General features: G+C 48.1%; 1 protein-coding gene across 3 annotated transcripts in view; it reads right to left on the bottom strand.

Annotated features, from left to right (window-relative positions):
• Nucleotides 1-21388, bottom strand: part of LAMB3 (laminin, beta 3) — a 48175-nt gene extending 26787 nt beyond the window's left edge. Inside the window, exons 1-8 of one of the 3 annotated variants that reach the window (XM_011975829.1) lie at nt 21193-21388; nt 19725-19789; nt 18772-18926; nt 7710-7824; nt 7084-7157; nt 3656-3847; nt 2245-2308; nt 1758-1951 (exon numbers count right to left, since the gene is read on the bottom strand). In XM_011975829.1, the coding sequence (XP_011831219.1) occupies nt 1758-1951; nt 2245-2308; nt 3656-3847; nt 7084-7157; nt 7710-7824; nt 18772-18926; nt 19725-19752 (822 nt within the window). In that variant the 5' untranslated portion in view covers nt 19753-19789; nt 21193-21388. Of the gene's footprint in view, nt 1-1757; nt 1952-2244; nt 2309-3655; nt 3848-7083; nt 7158-7709; nt 7825-18771; nt 18927-19724; nt 19790-19897; nt 20205-21072; nt 21152-21192 lie in introns of those variants that run through there. The other 2 variants (XM_011975830.1, XM_011975831.1) reach the window with 2 other exon arrangements.
• Nucleotides 21389-22256: the final 868 nt, after the last annotated feature.

Here is a 22256-nt window from a genome sequence, read left to right as displayed (position 1 = left end):
ACTCAGGTCTGGCTCAGACACCAACCCTTCCGGGATGCTTCCTCTGAATGCCGCAGACTTCACCCAGCTCCTGTGAAACTGTCTGCCATTGTTCCGCACATATGAGCACACGTGTGTGTGTGCACGTGCTTGTGCCCGCACTGCTCCCCTAGTGAGGTTTTTGCAAGCTCACTCGTTGCACTTGGACACCCCCGTGACACCCAATCAGAGGCAGCGCTTGGAAGGTGCTCAGAAACCCTTGGCAAACTGTGGGATCCAGAAGCTGGTGGGGCCCTCTGGAGATTTATATTCCAACAATCTATGACTACAGTTGTTTGGCTAATGGAACTGTTGTGATGAACTGTCACTAGACTCATTAAGGTATAAAAATAGAACAGCTATTGTGTGCTAATTGCCTTCCAAATTAAGCCCAACACCTTCAGCCTGGCATTCAGGGACCTGTATCATGTTAGTTGCATTCTCAGCTCCCATGCCCTGCTGACAGCACAGCAAGCTGAACTTCTAGCTGCTCCCTCTGCAAGCCCTACTTTCTCTACCTTTTGACCTTAACAATGGTTTTGCTTCTACCTAGAATTCTCTTCTCTCTGTATTCATTCACAAAATCCTGCCAGCTGGGCTTCAGCTAGAATGGCACCTCTCTCATAAGGCCTCCCTGGTCCCTCTAATTCCATAGATCTCAACCCTGGCTGCGCCTCAGTGTCACCTGGGGAGCATTTTTTAAAATGCCAAGGTCCAGACCCAATTCAGTCTGAATCTCAAGGATGAGGCCCAGGCAGTGGCACCTTTTAAAAGTGGTGATTCCACTGCACAGCCAGATTTGAGGACCACCAGGGCTAGGTGGCTCCCTCCCTCCCTGTCATCTCATAGCATATTGTATTCCCTCTGTGTCACTCAGCCTTGGGTTCTAGGAGTATGTCTCATGGGCCCTGACAGATGACACACTCCCTGAACTGGGCTCCCTCTGCACACCTCTGCAGCCTGGGGCAGAAGTTGGCCCAGAAGTGGAAAGAAGAATGCCAGCTGAGGCTTGTGCCACCTCTATTTCCCTCCCAGGCCATCTTACATGATTTCCTCCTGTCCCCCTATCACTAGGACTGCTGTCACACTCCCATGTTGGGTCTCTCTGCTTCTTTGCTTAAGGTTCTCTCTTCTATACCTGTGGTTCTCAAGTTTGGTTTCACAGCAAAATTCCCTGGGAGGCGAGGGCTTGTTAAACTGGAACTTCTCAACCCCCATCCCTGCTGAAGCCAATCCGCCTGGTCTAGGGTAGACTTAGCATCTGTACTAAACATTGGTCTCTCACCCTGCCCCCATATCTCACCACTAGATGAGACTTTAAAATCCCTAAACCAGTGGCTGTCAGACCTGGCAGTATATTCGAGTCACCTGGGAGCTTTAAAAATCAATCATAAAATTAGAATATCGTAGGGTAGAGGGCTGGGCAACATTTTTAGCTCCCAGTGAAGTTATAATACATAACAAGGGTTGAGAATCATTGCCTTAAACTCCCTCCCAATTTCCACACTTATGTAAATGAAATGAAAATCATCTCAAATTAGGAAGCAGGTCTAAAGAAGTACTAAACGATTCTGATTTTTGGAACGAAAACCACTTAGATTTTTTGTTGTTGCTGCTGAAGTATTAAGTACCCAAGTTTTAGATTTAGTGCCCTTCCTGCTTTATGGGAGCCCCAAGAATGTCCGTAGTCTGCCCTGGTCCTGCCCCCTTCCTGTCCCCTTCCCACCCTAGGCTGTCACCTGCACGGTGGTGGAGGGGCCAGCAGAGGCCCCAGGCTTGGGGGCGCAGCGATCAGCATGGCCATGACAGAAGCAGCTCCCCTGCAGACGGAGCTGGGACACGGCATAGTAGGCGCTGGGAGGGTGGTAGCCCCTTTGGGGCACAGGGGCCAGCCTGGTGAAGTTGACTCTCAAGTTTGTGATCTCCCCCAGCTCTGAGAGGACCAAACAGCAAGGAGGGAGGGGTTGGAGAATGGAAAATAAAGAAAGGAAGTTAGAGGCACATAGAGTCTCCTTCATATGTGATACCATGGGCCATCCTCTCCAGACCTCAACCATCCCACAGCATCCCACAGACAATGTCGCTATAGGGCAAACAGGGCAAGTATTAAATCCCCAACCACGTTGACAAAAACATGAAAAACTAGGAAATTCCCATGACCTGGGTTCCAACTCTGTTTCCTTTCCCACTCATAGTTCCATGGACAAGAGGAGGGGCCACACTGACCTTGAATTTTTTTACTTTGAGTTGCTGGAATCCCAGATGCTAAATCCATAAGGTTAACTTGGACCTACAGAGAGAAGGGAAAGAGAAGCACTTAAGAAAAGACAAATAGTGTGCCTCGAGCTCAGAAGAAACCTTCCTTTCCATTATATGCCTCACATTTGAAGTCCTTGTTACCTGGAACCTGAGACAGACCATGGTTATGAGGCTTGTCAGCTGCTTTGGGGGAACAAGATGATCACTGGGCCATAAATGTGTGTGTGTATGTGTGTGTGTGTGTGTACACCCTGCCCCCCAGTTGAAAATATAAGTATCCTAAGAATTTCCTGAGTTCCCTGGGTCAAAAAGTATGGTAAGATGTATCATCTATATATGAGGGTTTAGGAGATACTAATTTTCTCATGACTCAGGATGAGTGAGAAATCTAAAATCCAAGGATGCATGAATGTGGGTGACTACAGCACTCTGGACAATCCCAATTTCAACTATGCTTTTGATTTACTTTTTTTAAAAAAACGATTCATCATCTACATATCCCAGGAAGAGTTTTCACATCCGCCCTCCACAAGTTAGGAAACAGTCCTGCGTTCTGATCTGCTGTGTGAAGAATGTGGTTAACATAGATTTTGGTAAGGGTATACCCAAGGAGGAACTGCTAAACCCAAAGGAAGAGATGCATGGTCCGCAGAGAGGGCCCCACTCTGAGCGTTGGTCCACATGAGAGCAGCTCTGAGGGCTCACTTGTGTCTCGGCCAGGGAAAGGAGAAGAGAAACTATAGCCTCCTCTGCCAGGGGATGGGGAAAAGCAGTTATGAAAGAATTTGATCATGTCAGGAGGACTTAGGGAGAAACATTCTGAATGTTTCTTCAGGCAGGTTCTTATTTCTAGCTCAGGGTTTAAGCTCAGGAGAATTCGGGCTCTGGGTTATACCAGAATTCCCTCCAAGGGCTAAGACTGGGTTAGATGGAGGGATTAAACTGAAAATGTTTATTTTTGTGTTAAACCCTACCAAGGTGAAATGAAATTTGTGTAATTTGCTCTTGCATCTAACTAGCCATCCCAAAATCCTCACACCAAAGTAGGGTCAATTTCATCTTCCCACTAGAGGGATGAGACAATGAGTCACGGGGGAGGGGGCTGTGGAAGAGGGCAGGGGTGAGTAAGAGAGCAGGGGTGAGTAATGCGGTGGCCCCAAGGTCTTTCTGAAATATCCCTCCTCAGAAAGAGGATAAGCAGCAAATGTTTTGAGGGTGGCCACAGGGGTCATTACTGGGGGGAGTTCAGGAAAGTCAGCAAGGGGAGCTGGCAAGGATGGATGTTTCCATTCCTTCTCAAGAGTCCATGTGGCTGTGTGAACAGTGGGACATCAGGGACTTCTCCCCAGGCCTAGTTTTCAGGATTCCCTCTACCTACCTTCCCTCCATTTAGGCGCGCATTAGGCCTCTGGGGCAGGGACTGGCACCGAACATCCTGCCAGCTCTGAGGCCGGCCCTGGCGGACCCGAGGGAAGGTGGAGGTGCAGTCAGCAGCCAGGTACTGGTATACTCGCCAGGTCTTACCGAAGTCTGAGGAGCGCTCAATCAGCATGCCGGCGGGCATGGGCCCCTGCGGAGACAGGGGCAGTGTGCAGAGGGGAGGCGCTGGGGCTGTGCCCCATGGAGACACAAGCAGAGAGACAGGCTCCTCCAGTGAACTGGGGAGAAAGGGAGCCCAGCGGGAGCAAGTGGGCTCAGGAGCGTCCAGGTCCAAACCTCCTGGCATACCACAGGCCACAGAAGTTTCTCCCCAGGATCTGCCTTCCAGAAGGAGTGATCCCTAGCTCAGCTTACCAGGCTTCCAGGCTTCCAGGCTAGACATTCCCCTGCTCCTACACTTCCCACAGCTCACCATTGTCTCTCTCTCTCTCTCTCTCTCTCTCTCTCTCTTTCTCTCTCTGTCTCCCCTCCTGGAACTCATGTCCAGCCTCCTCTGTCCTGGCCCTCCAAACCACGTTCCCCACTTACCAGAGAGCTCTTCCCGGGTGATTATCTGATCTTTGAGAGCTTCAATCAGTCTGCACTGATCTCATTATATAATCTGAGCACCTTAGCATGACATATTGAGTCCCTGCTCCTTCCTACAAAATGATTTCATCCATTTTGGGTGGCTTTAAATGTGGTCTTTATGCTGACAGCTCCAAGCTTGAACAACTTCCTGGAACTGCAGGTCTATAAACTCAGCTTCCAAAGCAGACACTGAACCAGGCCCAGGCCTGTCTCTCCAGCTTCAGGGTTCCCTCCTGCCTGATCTCCCTAGTAAGCTTCATCTGATTTCCCCTTTCCCCATGTTCACTCTTACTCAGTCATTTCTTTTTTTTTGAGACAGAGTCTCACTCCATCACTCAGGCTGGAGTGCAGTGGTGTGATCTCGGCTCACTGCAACCTCCACCTCCAAGGTTCCAGCAATTCTCGTGTCTCAGCCTCCTGAGTAGCTGGAATTACAGGTGTACACTTCCATGCTCTGCTAATTTTTGTATTTTTAGTAGAGACAGGGTTTCGCCATGTTGGCCAGGCTGGTCTCGAACTCCTGACCTCAAGTGATCCACCCGCCTCGGCCTCCCAAAGTGCTGAGATTACAGGTGTGAGCCACCGCGCCAAGCTAATCTTCATATTTTTAGCAGAGACAGGGTTTTGCCATGTTGGCCAGGCTGGCCATCTTCTTAAAACATAAAATGGGCCTTGTCAATCCTCTGCTAAAAATCCTCCAATACTATTCTGGAACGAAATCTGAACTTCTGACCATGAGTGAATAGGCCCCAGGCTCCCTGGGCCCTGCCTCCTCTCAGGCCACCTCCTCTCTTCAAGCCCTAAACCAAGCTCAGTCCCTCCTCAGAGCCTTTGTCCAGTCTTCCTACTTGGGATGCTCCTCCCGCTGGTAGGTTCCCTCTCATCTTTTGTTCTCAGCTTAAATGTCATTTCCTGGTACAGATCTTTTGATACCTGACTGAAGTGTGTTCTCCTGCTCATGGCTGGTCCACCCCACCCTGCCCCATTATTTTCTATTTCAGCATCTTGTTTCCTTCAGAAACGTCACCACGATTTCCAATTATTTACTTGTTGGTTTCTTGCTTTTTATTCTTTTCCCATGAGACCAGGATTTCTCAACCATTCTCACTGTTACAGTATTGAGTTGGGGAAATCTTAGTCCTAGGAGCTGTCCTGTGCACTGCAGCCTGGTGAACAGCATCCTTGACTTCTACCCACCAGATATCATTACATACCCATAGTTATGACAACCAAAAGTGTCTCCAGAAATTGTCAGCTACCCCCTGCGGGAGAGGGGAGGGCAAAATAGTGCCCCTGGTTGAGACTCAGTATACCAGGCTGTAGCCCCTATTGTCTGTGGTTCACAGGTGGACCCCCAACACCTAGCACATCGGTGTTTAGCACACATTTGTTGAATGAATGGTGAATCTTCAGTCTGCTCCCCTCCCTCTGTGTGTACCTGGAAACTCATCTCACAGCAGTCTTCAGCCCTCCACATCCCCACCTCTTTCCACCAAGCACATTTTACCCTCCAGGCCCTGTGTGCATTCCCTTGTCCCCAGCCCCAATCATATACCTCACCTTCTTGCCGCCTGTCTCCTGGTCTTTGTGTTTATGGTTCTGTTTGCTTGGAATAAACATTGCCCTTCACCTGGCCATTACTGATCTACGAAAGTTCATCTTCCCCTGGGTGTACTCCCTGACAGGCCCTCCCAAGACAGACCATGTGAGAGCCCCGTCATGGGCTCCCAGCACCTCTTCTTACCAATATTGTGCACACATTGCACTCTCTCACTACTGACTTCCCCACATATGGTGAATGCTGCTTGAAGATTGTGATTTGGTTTTATTCATCTTTATATCCCTAACATCTGACACCAAGCCTGCCATGTAATCAGTGTTTAGTAAGTGCTCACAAATAATTGATAAATAAATGAACAGGTGAGTGATGATAAAGTAAGGAGACTATTTAACACTGTCCATCCAAATGAATATGCTGCCCTTCAAAGTTGCCACCTTTAGAGACTGGGCATTTATTCAAACGATACTTGCATTTCTCAAAATACCTTTGACCTTTAGATGGGGCGAGGCTCTTAGAGCCAACTTCTTCAGTCATGTAAGAAATTAGGTCCTATTACTTTTTATTCCAAGCTCATTTTAACTCCTGAAAGTTATATCTCCCTTCCTAATCATTTAATCTTATTAACCAAATTTGATCATTGAATATCTGACTATTTCTGTAGAAAGAATAAAACCAAATCATCTCTGAAAAGAAAAAATTGACCTATGGCAATTAAATGAAAATATTTCCTCCAAAAGAAGTATCTAGAAGGCTGTTCTAAAGGCAGAATCTGAAAGTGCTTTGAGAAGTAATGGCACTGAATGAGTAGATTGTCCACCAAGAGAGCTGTTCCAAAGGAACATCCATCAGTTAGTTGGATAGGCAAGTTCTTGGCTGCTTGTTAAACTCAATCTAATATGCAAAGTTATTAAAATAGAGTATACCAAGAATACACAAATGTACAACAAGCAATTGGGCCCAGTAGAATTGGTACTTGGCAGACCTGAATTAATTAGATGGGTTGAGGGTGGAGAATGAGAGATGAAGAGGATATGCAACCACTGCACGACCAAGATAGGGAGCCTGGAGGTGCCACTGTTCACCCAGGACCAAGTCCTTTGCTGTCACCATGATATAGGCTCATGGTGAGTGTTGCTCCAGACCAGAGAGACAAGGACACTGTGCTCCCCCATGGCTCCATGCCCATATGGCCCAGGAGTCACTCTCCTATCCGCTGCCACCCCCAGGAGGCACACCTGGAACTCCATCATGACTTCCTGAAGCTGGAATCTCCTGTCCAGGTCCAGCTGCAGAGAGACAGGGTTCACATCTGGAAGGACAAAAAGTAGAAACTGTCAGCCAGAGACTTTCCACTTCCCCAGCCCTGAAGGAAGCCCTGGACTAGACTAGCTCGAGGAAGTCAGAAACTCTCTAACCTTGATTTTCCAAACTCCCTCTTGGAGAGGAGTGGGAAGTGGTATGTTTCTGCTTATGTCATCTATTCAAGACCCTATCTGTTTTTGGCTAAGTTTCCTTCCCACCATCACCTGATGTCTTCAATACTTTAGAGGGCTTCAACTCGTCTGTTCCACACAGACTTGTTCCCAAAGCTTAATTCTGCAAGCCCACCCACTGAGACTGAGTGGAGGGAAATAAAGACATTCCTCTCTCCTCATACCCTTTCCTTCACCTCCAATAAATTCTTCTACCATAACATCCAACGGACCTCAAATATGAGGCAGAAATGTTCTTCTTGTCAATCACCCATGTCTCATCACCATAAGAAATGCCTGGGAAAGCCAAAGGGTTACAGGGCACCTTCCATCCACCTCATTCTGTGGAGGCTGCACAGTTTGAGTCCCTGTAGATGGCAAATGCTCACCATTCTGTGACTGCCACCAGCGCATGGGGCCGGAGGATGAAGCCACATTCTCTACTCGGTGACTGTAGTAGTTGTGAGGCTGCCTGGAGTCACACTTGCAGCATTTCATCTGCCACTGTGGGAGAGGAAGACAGCAGACACTCAGAGGTGGGGTCCTAATAGAATTCCCCCTTGCGTCCTGAGATCCCAGCATATCCCCTCTGTGGAAATCCTGCCCTTAGGAATCACTAGTTTTATTAATACACTTTGAAGGATTAATCTCTTAAAACAGGGCTATTGGTCATCTTTTAATCAGTCATCTCTGAATTCCTTCGTGTCCCTCCTAACACACAGCAAGTGAATGGTGAACAGATGTGTGAATGGAGAAGAGGTACAAGGTGGGAAAAAATACTTGAGTACATGACATTGCCTTGCAGAGAAACTTGAGGAAAGTGCCACGGGCAGGAAAAAGAGGGGGGGGGGTAGGGGAGAAATTCATACTAATTGAGCACCTACTACATACTAGGCACAGGCTGGAAAGTTTAATAGCTCACTTCATTTAATCCTGGCAGCCTGGGAAATTCTGGGGTTTTGAGGATCGGAGAGAGAGGACTCCAAAAGAAGACAAGGAAATGTGGATCTACAGTCCTAGCTCTGTCACCTCTGTTTCCTAGGCTTAACTTTCTCCTCTGTAAATTAAGTGGGGATTGAGCTAGAGCTTTTTATCTACCCAACAAATGCTTATTTAGCATATACTATGTGCCAGACTCTACTCTGGGCTCAGGAGTTATAATAGGGAACAAAACAAAGGCCCTGCCCTCAGGGAGCCAAAATTCTAGCAACATTCAAATGATCTCTAAGGCCTTCCAGCAGTGACATCTGGGGCTTGAGGATCTTTCTCAGGTTTGGTACTCCCTACCTACAGGAGACCAACCAGCCTCACTGGGGAGGTCCCCAATAACCTGGCCTATGCTTATCTCTTGGAATGAGACAGGAGCCAGAACTGAAACCCATGGGTTTCATGGCAAAGCAAGGATCACCAAGAAAAACAGCATGGGCATAGAGGTGACATATCCCTTGTTCTTTTAGCTTGTGCCTATGTGCATACATGTACACATACACACACACACGCACACACGTGCACATGCGCACGCACACACACACACACAGATAACGTGACCTTTTCTCAGCTCCCCCATAAAACACACATAAAATCTGTTTTCTTTGAGTAACCATGATCCCAAACCCTGTGCGTAGCTTAAACAATACTGTCCACAGGGCTCCAAATTTGCCAACAAATAGATGCAAGGCTTGGACAAGAACCTCCTGGACCTGCGGGTCCTTCTGGGTAGGGAAAACTGTCCCTCCACACACCCTGTACCTCTGCTTTCCTCTAAGCCTCCACTCACCAGAACAAAGGACTGACCCAAAGAGTCTGAGTGGATATGTGGGGCCTATGCCTTGAGTGATAGAACCTTCCTGCCCAACACCCATCTTCCCTCTCCAAAGCTGGCACTGCCTGCAACAGGAGAGAGCAAAGAGGGGAGCCAGGTGTCTTGGTTCCCTGGGCCTCTGCTTACCACTCCTCTTTCCAGCTCTCACCCGCTCTGCAAATGAAGAGAACTATCACCCTTCCCAGTGCTTGGAAGTGCCCTTGGCATGTCCAAAAATGCTTTATTAAACATTCATTGTTCGGGTGTTTAAGGCTCAAATAACAGCTGGCACATAAGCCCTTTAAAAAGTAGCACCCATTGGCGGGGCGCTGTGGCTGACGCCTGTAATCCCAGCACTTTGGGAGGCCAAGGCAGGCAGATCACAAGGTCAGGAGTTCGAGACCAGACTGGCCAACGTGGTGAAACCCCATCTCTACTAAAAATACAAAAATTAGCCAGGTGTTGTGGCAGGTGCCTATAGTCTCAGGTACTCGGTAGGCTGAGGCAAGAGAATCGCTTGAATCCAGGAGTCAGAGGTTGCAGTGAGCCAAGATTCTGCCACTGCACCTCAGCCTAGGCGACAGAGCGAGACTCTGTCTCAAAAAAATAATAATAAAATAAAATCTAGTAGCACCCATTGCCCCACCTCCCACCACTCACTATGCATTCCCTTGCCCTGCTATATTTTTTTCATACTACATATCTACACTTGATACATTGTATACTTACTGTCAATTTATTTATTTGTATATTGTCTGCCTCCCCCTTCTAGAATGTATACTCCATGAGGGCAGGAATTTGCAATCCTTCACTGCTGTATTCCCAGTGCTTAGAAAAATACCCAGCACATAACAGACCCTCACTAAATTCCTCTTGAATAAATGAATAGCAAATTTTCAGTAAAGGCCAACTATTTGCATTAGCATTATTACTAGGCACTTCCTTCTTGCAATTAGGGAGTTTGAAGGGAGGGGTGGAAGAGTGAGTAGGTAATAAAGCATCAATAGTAAGTGGAGTACAACCATGTGCAGAGGAGTCCTTGGTAGTGTCAATGCAATAGCCTACTTAAATCTCACAATAACCCTATGTGATAAGTAGTATTAGCCCCATTTACAGAGGAGAATGCTGAGGCACAAAGAGGCAACATGGCTTTGCTATTGACTGATTCCCACCATCAGCATCAGAAAGGGTCCCTCCTCTCCTTTCTCTCTTTCTCCCTTCTTTCATCCTCTCACTTCCACTCGAAACTAGTTGAGTGGCAAAGATGTGGGGAAGTATGCTAAAGGGTAGCAGTCTCTGTCTCATGCAGCGAGCCCCAAGAAGGGCTTGGTCTGACCTTGAAGCTTATCATGGGGAAGGCTAAGGCAGAGAGAGAGCACTTTGGGAAGAAATGGGGCTTCTCCAGCTGACTCAGCTCAGTTACCACAGAAACTGGAGACCTGTCGCTGGCTGAAATACCTGAGCACTTAAAATAATCCTTTCTGGGCAAGAGAAGGCCCTTGCTAGAGCCTGACTCCCCTCCAGACCCCTATTTTGGTCCCTGGCAGGGAGCATGCCCTTCTTTATACTCTTCCCAGCCTCTCAGGGACAAACTTTTCCACTCCTGTCCTCTGCCTGCACTCAGCACATGTCCTGAGAAGAGACAAGGGCCAGCTGCCTTCCGGCCGCCTGTCACCAGAGCTTTCTCCCCAGCTCTGCTGGGAGCTGGTCCAGCCCTTCCCTGGTCAAGAGAGTGCCAGAAACAAGTCTCTTTCTTTCCCTGGGCCATGGGACAAGTAGCTGGAGACTGCGGAAATGTCCTTGATACTCCCAAACGACAGGACATTATGTAACTATTAAAAACACTGTTTAGAGAAAAAAAATTAATTGCATGGAGAAATGATTATATTATGTTTTATGGAAAAAAACTGCGCATATACTTGCATATACATTATAATCTCAAATATATACGTGTGTGTGAATATATATGTATATATTTCCATTTAAAGGAATGTAAAGTATTTGGAAGGAAATATACCAATATATTAAGTGAAAACATGAAATTGCTGATATTCACCCATTTTGACCTATGAAAATGGCAACTGCATACAGTTCAACCTGATATCTCTGGGTAGTGGAATCATAGATAACTTGTTTTTTCCTTCTCTGTTATTTTTTATTATGTTTAAACTTTTTGTTTGTTTGTTTGTTTGTCTGTTTGAGACAGGGTCTCACTCTCTCGCCCAGACTCTGGGGTGCAGTGCCACGATCTCTGCTCACTGCAACCCTCTGCCTCCCAGGCTCAAGCGATTCTCCCACCTCAGCCTCCCGAGTAGCTAGGATTACAGGCACAAGCCACTATGCCCAGCTAATTTTTGTATTTTTAGTAGAGACGGGATTTCACCATGTTGGCCAGGCTGGTCTCAAACTCCTGACCTCAAATGATCCACCCACCCCAGCCTCCCAAAGTGCTGAGATTACAAGCATGAGCCACTTGCACCAAGTCTGTTTAAACTTTTATACCTTGGATACATATTAATTTTTATATTCAGGAGAGCAGATAGTATTATAAAACAAAACCAACTAAAAATGCCCAGGGTTTGTTGCCCTGCTCCTCCCTCAGTCTTCATGGGGATAATTTGGGGCACCCATGCCTTCTTCTCCTTCCTTCCACGTGTGCAGGCACTGATGGCGGGATCAGATGGCATCACAGGCTTATAAACTACGTGCTGCTTATCACAGTAACATAGCTAAAGGAGGAATTTATCTCAATCCTTGGAGACAGGCTAAGCCAACAGGCGAGACAGGTATTTTAAGTAGCTCTGCCTGTCAACGAGCTAGCAGGACAGAAGCCTGAAATAGAGCAATTTATGGCAGAAGCCCACATGAAGACAAGCTGCTAATTTATCCTTTCCCTATGGGCCTCAGTTTCCCTTTCTGATTTATTCTTGTATGCTTATATGTAGGGTGCACATATTTGTAAGCATCGTGTGCGTGTGTGATTCTCAGTGTGAAGCTCTTCTTCTCTCATGTGTGATGTGCCCCCGTCTCTTCCAGCGATGGCAGCTCTCTGCTGCAGCTGCCTCCCTCTCTGGGGTCATTTGGCCGGCATTCTTCTGGCTGTGTTACCTCAGAGACACAGTACTATTATCAATTCAGCCTGTCAGGCCTCCAGCCAATTTGGCTCCTGCTTGCTCTCCAGCTGGAAAGGCTAGGCCTTCTCCCTTATCCTAGAGCTTTCTAGAAGCTCAGCAGTCTGGCTGGAAGATGAACTCTCCCAGAGGGCCAGGGGAGGGCAAAGGAGCAAGAGGGCAAGAGCCAGCAGGGGCCTGAATCACGGTGGAGATGGGAGGAAAAGGAGGGCACACCCAAGTAAAAACTCTGAGCCTTTGCAAAACACAGAGCTAATTCTGGGGGAAAACAGGAAAACAGGCTCTGATTATGTATGGCCCAGTTCCCTCCCATGAGGAAGCCAGAGGGCTGTCTGGGTTCATCTAAGAAGCTAAGGTCGGGTTATGGCCACCAGCCAGGGCCAAAAGAAAAAAAAAAAAATCTAGCTGCCTTCAAGAAAATACATTTCCTCCACTTCCACTTTCTTATTGGTGAAATGGAAGGGTTGAATGAAATAATAAAGTTCCGTCTTGTTCTAACATGCTAATAGAATTCTTCCCTACTCCAGCACATCAGCCCAGAAGTTAAAGCCACTCTCAGCAAGTAGACAAAGAAAGCAAGAGAAAAATAAGACATTCACCAGATACTGTCCTGGAGAAACACTTTTTCCAGCAATATGGACAGGGAGAAGGGGATCAAGGCCTATGGTCAGCCAGGCCTCCATTAGAACCGACTGCAGTTCAAAAGCCTCTGCATTTCTATGTCAATGCATATTGGCAATGAAGATCAAAAGTCAGCACCTACTGCAGGCACTGCGTGGGAGGATAGCCATATGTGAGGTACTTTCAGCTTCGTCTTTTTCCTTATCACGAAGTGAAATTTTGACCAAAGCCTTAACTCAGTACAGCTGTTATTTCCATCCTAACTAAATTCAGAAATCAGTCTCTGAAGCTGATTATAAAGATGATATATGCTACACACTCAAAAATTACACTGCACCAGCCTCAGTCCTGAGCAATGTGCATATATTATCTTAGTCCCTCCTTCCAAAATCTCGGAGGTACCTATACTACATTTACAAATGGTAGGTATCCCCATTTTGCAGATTAGGAAAGTGATAAGAAATGTGTCCAAGCCCATAAAGTTAGCAACGCATGAAGCACAGACTCTTGTCCCACCTTGTCTGACTCCAAAACTACCTGTGCTGTTCTTCTTCTTTTCTTTTTTACCTCCCTAGCATACTGGTGCTGTTCTGATTGAAGGAACATAGCAATCACTCGGCAACCACTGAAAATTTCAGAGTTGGTTTCAGGAAACTCCCTTCTTCTGCTTATTCCACCCCATTGGAAAGGCAACCTCAACTCCAGTATGGACATCTCCAGAAAGAGGGATGTCCCCTGGACCCGAGTGCAGAAAGTTGGTTAGTATGCCAGGGACCTCTACAGGTCCTGCCAGTGGCAATGACTACAGCCCCTCATATGGCCGCACAGGCAGGGGGTGGATGTCCAGGAAAAGCAGCAAAGTAGGTCTACAAGACAGTTCCCAGAGGCTTCCAGGGGCCTGGGCCCCAGAAGCAACGGGGTGAGAAGCCAGGCTAGCAAAGTTGTGAGGCCATCCAGGTTTGCCTTTGGGAACTTCCCATCTCACATTTCTCTTCTTTGCTTTTAACCCCACAAGCCCTACTCCTTAGCCCATAACAATTACGACCCAAGAATCTCACATTCCGCCAACCCAAGTTTTGCTTCTCTCTGATAGCAATTTTTCCCTACAATGTCCCTTTCCATTTTCTTCTATCCCCTCAAAACGTGACTCATTCTGGGTCTCGTGGGCCCCTCTGCAAAAGTCACATCTAAGTTTCTGATTAACATACTCAGCAAACTTAGGTTTAGGTCATAGATTGATATGGTGCTTTTCTCAAGGTTGTCTGTGTTTTAAACAAGGAACTCAGTAATGCTTCATCCAAAAGAGTAAACCCCCAATGGTAGAGCTCTGGAAGCTTTAGAGATGCTTAGAGCTTCTAGGAAACAAAGAAAGCAGATATTTTGGGCCGGGGGGCAATGGCTCACGCCTGTAATCCTAACACTTTGGGAGGCCAAGGCGGGTGGATCACTTGAGGTCAGGAGTTTGAGACCAGCCTGGCCAACATGGTGAAACCCCCATCTCTACTAAACATAGAAAAATTAACCAGGTATGGTGGCACATGCCTGTAATCCCAGCTGCTCGAGAAGCTGAGACAGGAGAATCACTTGAACCTGGGAAGCAGGGGTTGCAGTGAGCCGAGATTATGCCACTGCACTCTAGCCTGGGAGGCAGAGCAAGACTCCGTCCCCAAAAAAAAAAAAAAAAGAGGATATTTTGGGTCAGAGGCAGGCTCAAAATCCCTTGTGGGTCGAGGATAGGGATCACAGTACATATATGAACACATCCTCTGCCAACACATTAGCCTTCCTGAAAATCAAGAAAACAGACAATTGTCAAACGAAGAAAGGCAGTGGTCGTTGGAGTGTGTGTGTCAGCAAGCAGGGGGATAAGAGTGCATTTACACGCATATGCGCCTGCGCGTATTAGAGGGGAGGGACTTCCAACTGGCTACTGTTCCTCAGCTTGTTTCCAAGAGATAAAAATGACAGCTGTTTGGCTTATACAGTTAATTAACCTGAGGAATGCGCTGTGTAAGACTGTTACTAAGGCAGCTGGGTAACTAAGTTTTTCCCCAGAAAGGGAGGGAATGGGGGATAAATAAAGCATTTAGGAGAGCAGACACAACACTGGAGGAGACATTGTCGGGAGCAGAAATCAGGGATAGAAAGCTTTCCAGCTAATCCGCTGGTTCTTGAGAACTGTGTGCCATCCCGGAAATGACTGAAGGGCATGGCGCAACCCCTGCCTTCACACGCCCTGAGAGAGGACAGTGGACTCTCGGGGTCACACACAGCCCAGCTGTCTCTGAGAAGCAAGCTGAGTGGCCAGAGCTGAATAAACAGCAAAGTTTGACTAACTCCTTCACTTCACACACGGAAAAATGGCGGTTTGTAGAAGAGCCCTGACTTTCACAAGGTCACATCCCTGTTATTAGTGTCAGACCCAAAACCAGAAAGAGGGAGCCTTCAGCCCCAGTCTGGGATGACTTCACTAACCATGACTGCCTGTGGATTCTTCAACAGCTCACTCTAAGTCAGATTGGCATCAATCACCTTGAGAGGCACAGAGGAGGGCAGCCCAGGGATAGGTGGATTTTAGTGAGGTACGTGAACATATGTCCTGATCAGGGAAGAAATGCTCAGCAGTGTGCTTTGCAGATGGGGCAGCCTCTGCATGCGGATGCAGCCACCAGGAGGGGGGCAGGAGAGAAGGGTTGGATAGAATAGTTTGCATCTGCCAGGCACCAGGTTTGTGGTCACTTTACACATTCTTTTGTGCAGTCCTCATGACAACCACTGAAGCCCATTTTTCAAATGAGGCCCAGGGATAGCACAGAAGTAAATGAGGGCAGGGAAGCATCACAGAATCACAGACGTTTTCATCCATGCCTTGAGATTGAGGGAATAATGGTGCAGTGAGTTTTCCTAGAATCCATCTAGGAGCTGGAAGAAAGAAAACAAGAGGCCAGGGTGATGGGACTACAACTTCAGGCCGTTTTGGTAAAGAACAGCCTTGTCCCAACCATAGACCGTTAATGGGTCATCAAAGCAGACGAGCCCAGAAGGGCAAAGTTAGGGAGGCAGAGAAGATGCCATAAGGCAAAGCTAGCCAAGACCTATGTCCATTGCAGGGTTGCAACATGGACCCAGAATTTACAGAAGCAAGCCCTTGAGACCGATGGGATTTAGCAACTGAGACAGAATTGGGTAGAGGAGGTAACATGAAAACAGGCTAAGACTGGTCCACAAATAAAAATTAAAAAAAAAAAAAAGCCACACTTGGAGGTAGGAAACTAGGAGAGACAATTTTGGAACTAAAAGGAGTCTCCACTGCTCCTGTAACTCCATTCTGCTGAGTCGCCCTGTGTTAGTTGACTGAAACTGGGGGTAGGGAGTGGAGGGAGTAAGGCAGAAATGTCCAGGGGTCATAAATGCCCACCCCATTGCCCTTGCATTCATGGCACATCAGTAGGATGTGGCACAGAAGAATGATCTGGTCCTGGGGCTCAGGGCTCGCTGTCATCCCTGCATGAAGATAGAACAGAGGCACTAACCAGAGGCCTTGGCTTCAGGGAGGTGTATCTGTGGGAGTGGGAACTGGTAGACAGAGGTGAGAGGGGTAATAGGGAAGGGCGAAGGGAGAGGCAGTAGGAATGCAGCATTGCATTCGGCCAGCCTCGTTTCCGGCTGTAGCTGTCCAGTACACCACCTACCTCTAACTACTCAGAAAACTCAATACACAATGTGTTTCTCTCAGAAGCCTAAGGTCCCAGCACACACCCAAACCCTCCCAATAGTTCACAGGGAAAACAAGAGCCACTTCATGGGGCGTTATACGAATTATTCAAGATAATTTATATAAAACTCTTAGCATGATGCCAAGGACATACATGATATGCTTAACGAATTATAGTTGCCGTTGGTATCATTTAATAACAAAACAAACTTAAAAACTGACATTAGAACTCAACAGAATTAAAACCTGAATTTCTAGTTCTTATCACGCAGCCACCAATGCATCCAGAGAGGGTTCAGGGTACATCTGTCCAGAGAATGAAAAGGGAGTCTCTATGCCTTTAGTATCTATCTTCATTGCTGGAACTCATGGCCTTTGGGAAGGGTAGGCATGTAGTAGTGAGGGAAAGAGAAATGAAACAAGACAGAGAGGTGGAAAATGGGGGAGAGATGCTGATTGTCAGCAGTCGGCTCATTGCCAAAGAATGCTGAGGAAAAGAAGGGACCCTAAAGACCATCTCATCTAATACATACAGAAAAGGACAGCAAGGCTTCGACAGGGGTAATCTCTTGCCCAAGGTCACACCTCAAGTGGTGTGACATGAAAATATACACTACACTCAAGACGATACTCCCTGCCATCCTCTATTCTTTCCAAAAGGCTAGATAAATTTATTCCCCCTTAGAAAAAAAAGAAGAAAGAGCCAGTGCTTCTCAGCTTTCACAGCAGAAAAATAGCTGAGATTTATCCATCCCCAGGGTTGCAAAAGTCTAGACTTCTGTTTTATAAGCACCCTGTTTTGCTCTCAAGGGGATGCTTAGGAGCAGCGAAGACAGTTGGTTTCCCAGGGCATCAGAGAGGCAGAGGGCAGGTCAGTGTGAAGCCAAAAGCCCTAGGCCTGGAGGAGGAGAGACTTTTCGGATGGGGCTGGGATTGAGGGTACATCCCAACAGAGGGGCCTCTGACCTCTCCTTGCCTCCCCTCCCAAAATGCAAGTCAGCCTGAGAAAGGAAATCGGCAGAGGTCTCCCTGAAATTTTTAGACATGGGCTTGTAATTTGGAGGAAACAGCCAAAATCACTCTGTTGCCTAAAAAGCTCAATACTGCCAGGTCCCCTGATGCTCATGGAGTAATCTAGACCCACAGGGAGTGCTGGCTAGGAATGGCCATCTTACCCAACCCTGTCAAATGGGCTTCCCCACATCCAAGTGGGTGAGATGCAGAAACCACAGCCATCTCTGCTCAGCACCTCCAGTCATTTCCCTATACCATGTGTAACTAAAATAGCCAAGATAATGCAGGGACTAGAAGGGCAGTGAGGCCCAGAGGCCGTATCACATACCACCTTCCACAGCCCAGAAGACAAGGGCAGCCTGGAAAGGGGAAACCACAGATAACCCAGGTCTCTTTCCCCAAAGCCTGCAGCAACTCGGGACAAATCACTCCCTTATCCATTCCCTTGTTCAAGCAAAATGGCCGAATGAGGCAGCTGGTAGACAAGAAAACACTGAGCGATTTCAACTTTGGTAAAGAAAGATTCCACCCTGCTGAGGGCAGACAAAAAGAAAACCAAAGTTCCTACAAAAAAAGACCCAGAGACAATGTAGAAGAAAAATACAACAGCTGTTTATAAAAGCCATGCCTAACAGGTGATGTTAGTCGTAGTTCAAAGCGTTGTGTTTCTGGATTTGATCCAACTTACACCTGAGCCTCTGACCCTGCTGGAGAAGTTCAAGTCACTTCCTCATCTATCTCACTGACTGTGGCACAGCTCAGTTCCTGACATGGCAAGAACACAGTTCGGCCCACACATCCCAGCACCAAACTAACACAGGAGGCTCTATACACCTAAATGGCCAGTGTTTGGCCTATTTGCCTATTCCCAAGACTTGAAAGACTATCCTGCCCATGCCCAAGGACTGAGAAAAGACTCCATGCCATCTCAGAGAGATAAGAGAGAAATGAGCTATTTAGTTAATTCTGAGTACATTTCCTCTTGCCCAACTAACAAGTAAATTTCTTAGAGGCAAGGATCTGGCCTTATACTTTTACTGCACTCCCCAGTCCACGTAGTGCACAGGGCTTGGCCTACACCAAGTACATTCTAAGTATTCAGTGGACAAATGGCAGCTTACACATCCCTCCCATCCCGCTTTCCTCCAGTCCTGGGAAGTTGGGCCTACCTCACCATGCTGGGTGCAGTAGGTCTCAGGCTTGGTCAGTCCACAGGTAGATGAAGCTCGGAGAAACCGGGTCCTCCCAACAAGCAGGTCCCCGACAGGTGGATAGCAGGCCCCACGGGAGCAGGCTTGCTGGGCATGCAGGAGGCCAGGTAAGGCTGAAATCATACGGATGTGTGATGGTACAGTCCAGAAAGAGAGGGACCTCGCTGGCCACCCCCAGTGTCCTTCAGGGAAGCTGACATTAGCAAGATTATATCCTCTCCCTCACTCAAGCTTCCACTCGCTGCTGGTGGTAATAATTGCAGTATTGATACTGTTAGATTTTAAAAGTTGATTTCATATTCTATATAACTCAAAACTTGAAAAGGAGAGAGGAGAAACACTGGCAACCAAAAACCATAGATGACCCTAAAATATGGCTTTTAGAACCAGACTGGAGATATTGACTCGGCCATCATGACAAGGTCTGCGGCTCTTTCTACCTGCATCGTGGCCTCTGTGAGCAGCCCAGCGGAGGGCTGACTGCTGAGCCCTTGGTGGAGCATTCAGAAAGGCCTGCATTCATTCTGCTCCTTTATCTTCAAAGCTGCCCCAGCCACACTTTGGGAGTGCCCAGCTACAATTCACTGGAAAATAGGAACTTAAGCCACAAAGGCTTCGGAACGAGCTTGAGAAAGGATGGGAAACTGTGGAGAACACTTGGGAAACCACAAACCACCCTCGGGTAAGAATAAGAAGACGTTTGGGAGCCTTTCCAGAGTGGCAGAGAATCTTCTCCCCCAAAGGCCCAAACGAATGGGGAAATCTCACAGGTGTCCCCAGTAGACAAGTATTCCCAACTGAAGGGACTACAGGTGACAGGTGATGCCCACACTTTGGTAAACTCTCCTCCTCCCGTGGCTGTCGCCTCCCTGCCATATAACAGGCCTGGAAGGATGAGAAGGGGTACTTACCAAAACACAAGAGGAAGAGTGGTCTCATCTTCAGCCAATGGGGTGATCCCCAGAGAGGACCTTACCTAGGACAGAGCAAAGCAACCTGGGTACAACACTGCAAACACCTAGAGCACACTAGCCCCTTTTCTTTTCTATTTCTAGACTCAAGGTTTTTTTTCAGAAGTCTTTACGTAGGGTCCTGATCTAGAACACTTGGTGCAGCAGATACATTTGTAGCCAAAAGCTTGGAAAATGCTGGAGCTCTAGACCCTCTCAAGTGGCATGTGACTCACAGGATGCCCTGCGAAAATCCCATCCCCTCCCATACTCCAGCTTCCTCCTCCAAAATGGATGGGAAGGAGTGTGGACCCTGCTCTACCCCACACAGCCATAAGGACAATGTGGGGAGCAGGAAAAGGCTGGACCCCTTGCAGGAGAAAAGCTGTAGGAAGGTCCAAGGCCTAGTTCCTGCCCCGAGAGGGCTGGCTTTTCTCAGGGCCTAGACCAGCAGCCTCAATCCAGCCCAGTGCAAAGTGAATGAGTCAGAGTGGCTGACAGCCTGGAGGCAAGCCTTCTCCTGCCATGGGCATGGCCTCCAATACCATCCAGGGCCACTTAGAGTTTGAGGCTGTGTGCCCACAATTCTGGGCTAAGCAGGCAGCTGGGATGCAACAGGGAGAGATGTATGGCTGTCTTTAACAAGTGAGTGAGGATTTCATCTGAAAGGGAAGCAACCCAAAATGTCTTCAATGATGGGCTGGGGCTCGACAAGAGGGGTGGGGCTGGGAGGCCACAAAGCAGGGATTCTGAAGGAGGCTGGGGAAGGATGCTCGAAAGCCACTGTGGGGTCCCAGAGGCAGGCTTGCCTTGTGGAAGCATGTCCCACCCTTGCTCATGCAGTGACCCCCTCTGTCTTGAATTGGATGTTCACTCTGTTCCAATGACAGCCACAAACTCTTTTGGCTGGGGTGGAGGACTGGGGGCTTGGCAAGGCAGGGGCAGAGGGGAATTGAGGACATTCCTGCCATCTTTAAATTATAGATCCTAATGCTTCAAAATCATTCCTTCTAATCCCTCTCCTAAAAGAGTCATGGGCCCAGGGAGGGAACATGTGGTCTGAGGTCCCACAGCTAATTGGCCTAAGAGAGACCCATCTTCTGACTTTCATCCAGTGCTTTCTCAGCTTTCCCACCCCTGACTGGAAATCCCCCTGGAAGTAGACATTCTGAGCCAGGCCAGCCCACCCTTTTCACTTCTCTTTTGTGCTCAACCCCGGATCTGAACCTGCTTTCCTCTAAGCCACTGAGGTGCTTATCAAATGTGAAAAAGCAATCAAAACTGTAGCAGACATTTTAACCTAGCTCACCTGAGTGAGCTCCCAGGAAGAGGAATAAATCAGGTCCTGCAACCAGGCCCCAGGCACCCAGAGATACAGTTCTCCTCCCCCATCCGGCCCCCACCAGGCAGGTAAAGACAGGTAACCTACCTCACTGTGTGTTCTGCCGTTCTTCCTCCAGATCGCCTGAAAGCTCCTCTTGAATGTGGGGTCTCCCCTCCTGGCTCCAGGTTTTTAAACAACAGCCTCACCTCTGGAGACTCCCTGGCTGGGTGTAGCCCCACCGCAGGGCGGGCCTCAGGAATCTGGCAGCCGTCACACCCATCTGTCGTCACTGCACCCCCACCTCCCAGGACAGGACTGGGCAAGTGGGTCGATCGGTTGGTCCTAGAGACCTTGCAGTAAGCTCCACAATGCCCGCCTCCCTGTGGGGGCTGCAAGGGGCACCACAAACAGCACCAGGCACATGTAAGTGATCATCAGAGACCAGGATTCATAGGGTGGGGAAGGGCCCTTGCATCTGTGCCAGGCAATGAACTCCTCATTTTCCCAAGGCCAGCAGGGGTCAGCTTCTTCTTGTGACCTGGACCACCCCAGACAGAAGATCCGGCAGAGAACGCAAAGATTAGGGCTTATATAGAGAGTTAAAGCCCCAGACATGTCACTGGGCTGGAAGGTGAAAAGACCCAAACATCCAGGACCCTGGAAAGTACCATTCCCCTCCCCAGTGGAAAAAAAAAAATGAAAAATCCCAGCTTCTTGGGGAATTTGGAGGATCCTCAAAAGGCAAGGTTCATCAGGAAGGATTCAAAGCTCAACTCATCCAAGGAAAGCTTAAGAGAAATGAGCAGAGTAACTCTAAATGCCTCCCCTCCAGCTCCTTCCACAGAGTTGGCAGGGAGCCCTGGGACAGGTAACTGCCTGTGAGTCACTCCTCCCACCTGTGGGGAGGGTTAGTCTCCTAGCCCCTCCCTCCCTGGGCAGGAATGCCCGCCTGGAGGGCCAGAAAACAGACCTGACCACAAGTGGTGGAAGGAAAGGCTGAAGCATAGCTAGACTGACAAAGTCAAAACAGACTTTCCCTGGCCTCCTGCCAGGCCTGAGAACACAGCTTCCTTTGTGGGCTCCTTGCTCAGGGCTCCTGGGCTTCCAGCCACTGTAAATGGACGTGGCAGGTCCAAATTGAGAGGCTGGTCTCACAGGACACTCTTTCC

Source organism: Mandrillus leucophaeus, unplaced genomic scaffold (genome assembly GCF_000951045.1).
Source record: "Mandrillus leucophaeus isolate KB7577 unplaced genomic scaffold, Mleu.le_1.0 Scaffold159, whole genome shotgun sequence".
NCBI lineage: Eukaryota > Metazoa > Chordata > Mammalia > Primates > Cercopithecidae > Mandrillus > Mandrillus leucophaeus.
This window is presented reverse-complemented; position numbering and strand designations above follow the sequence as displayed.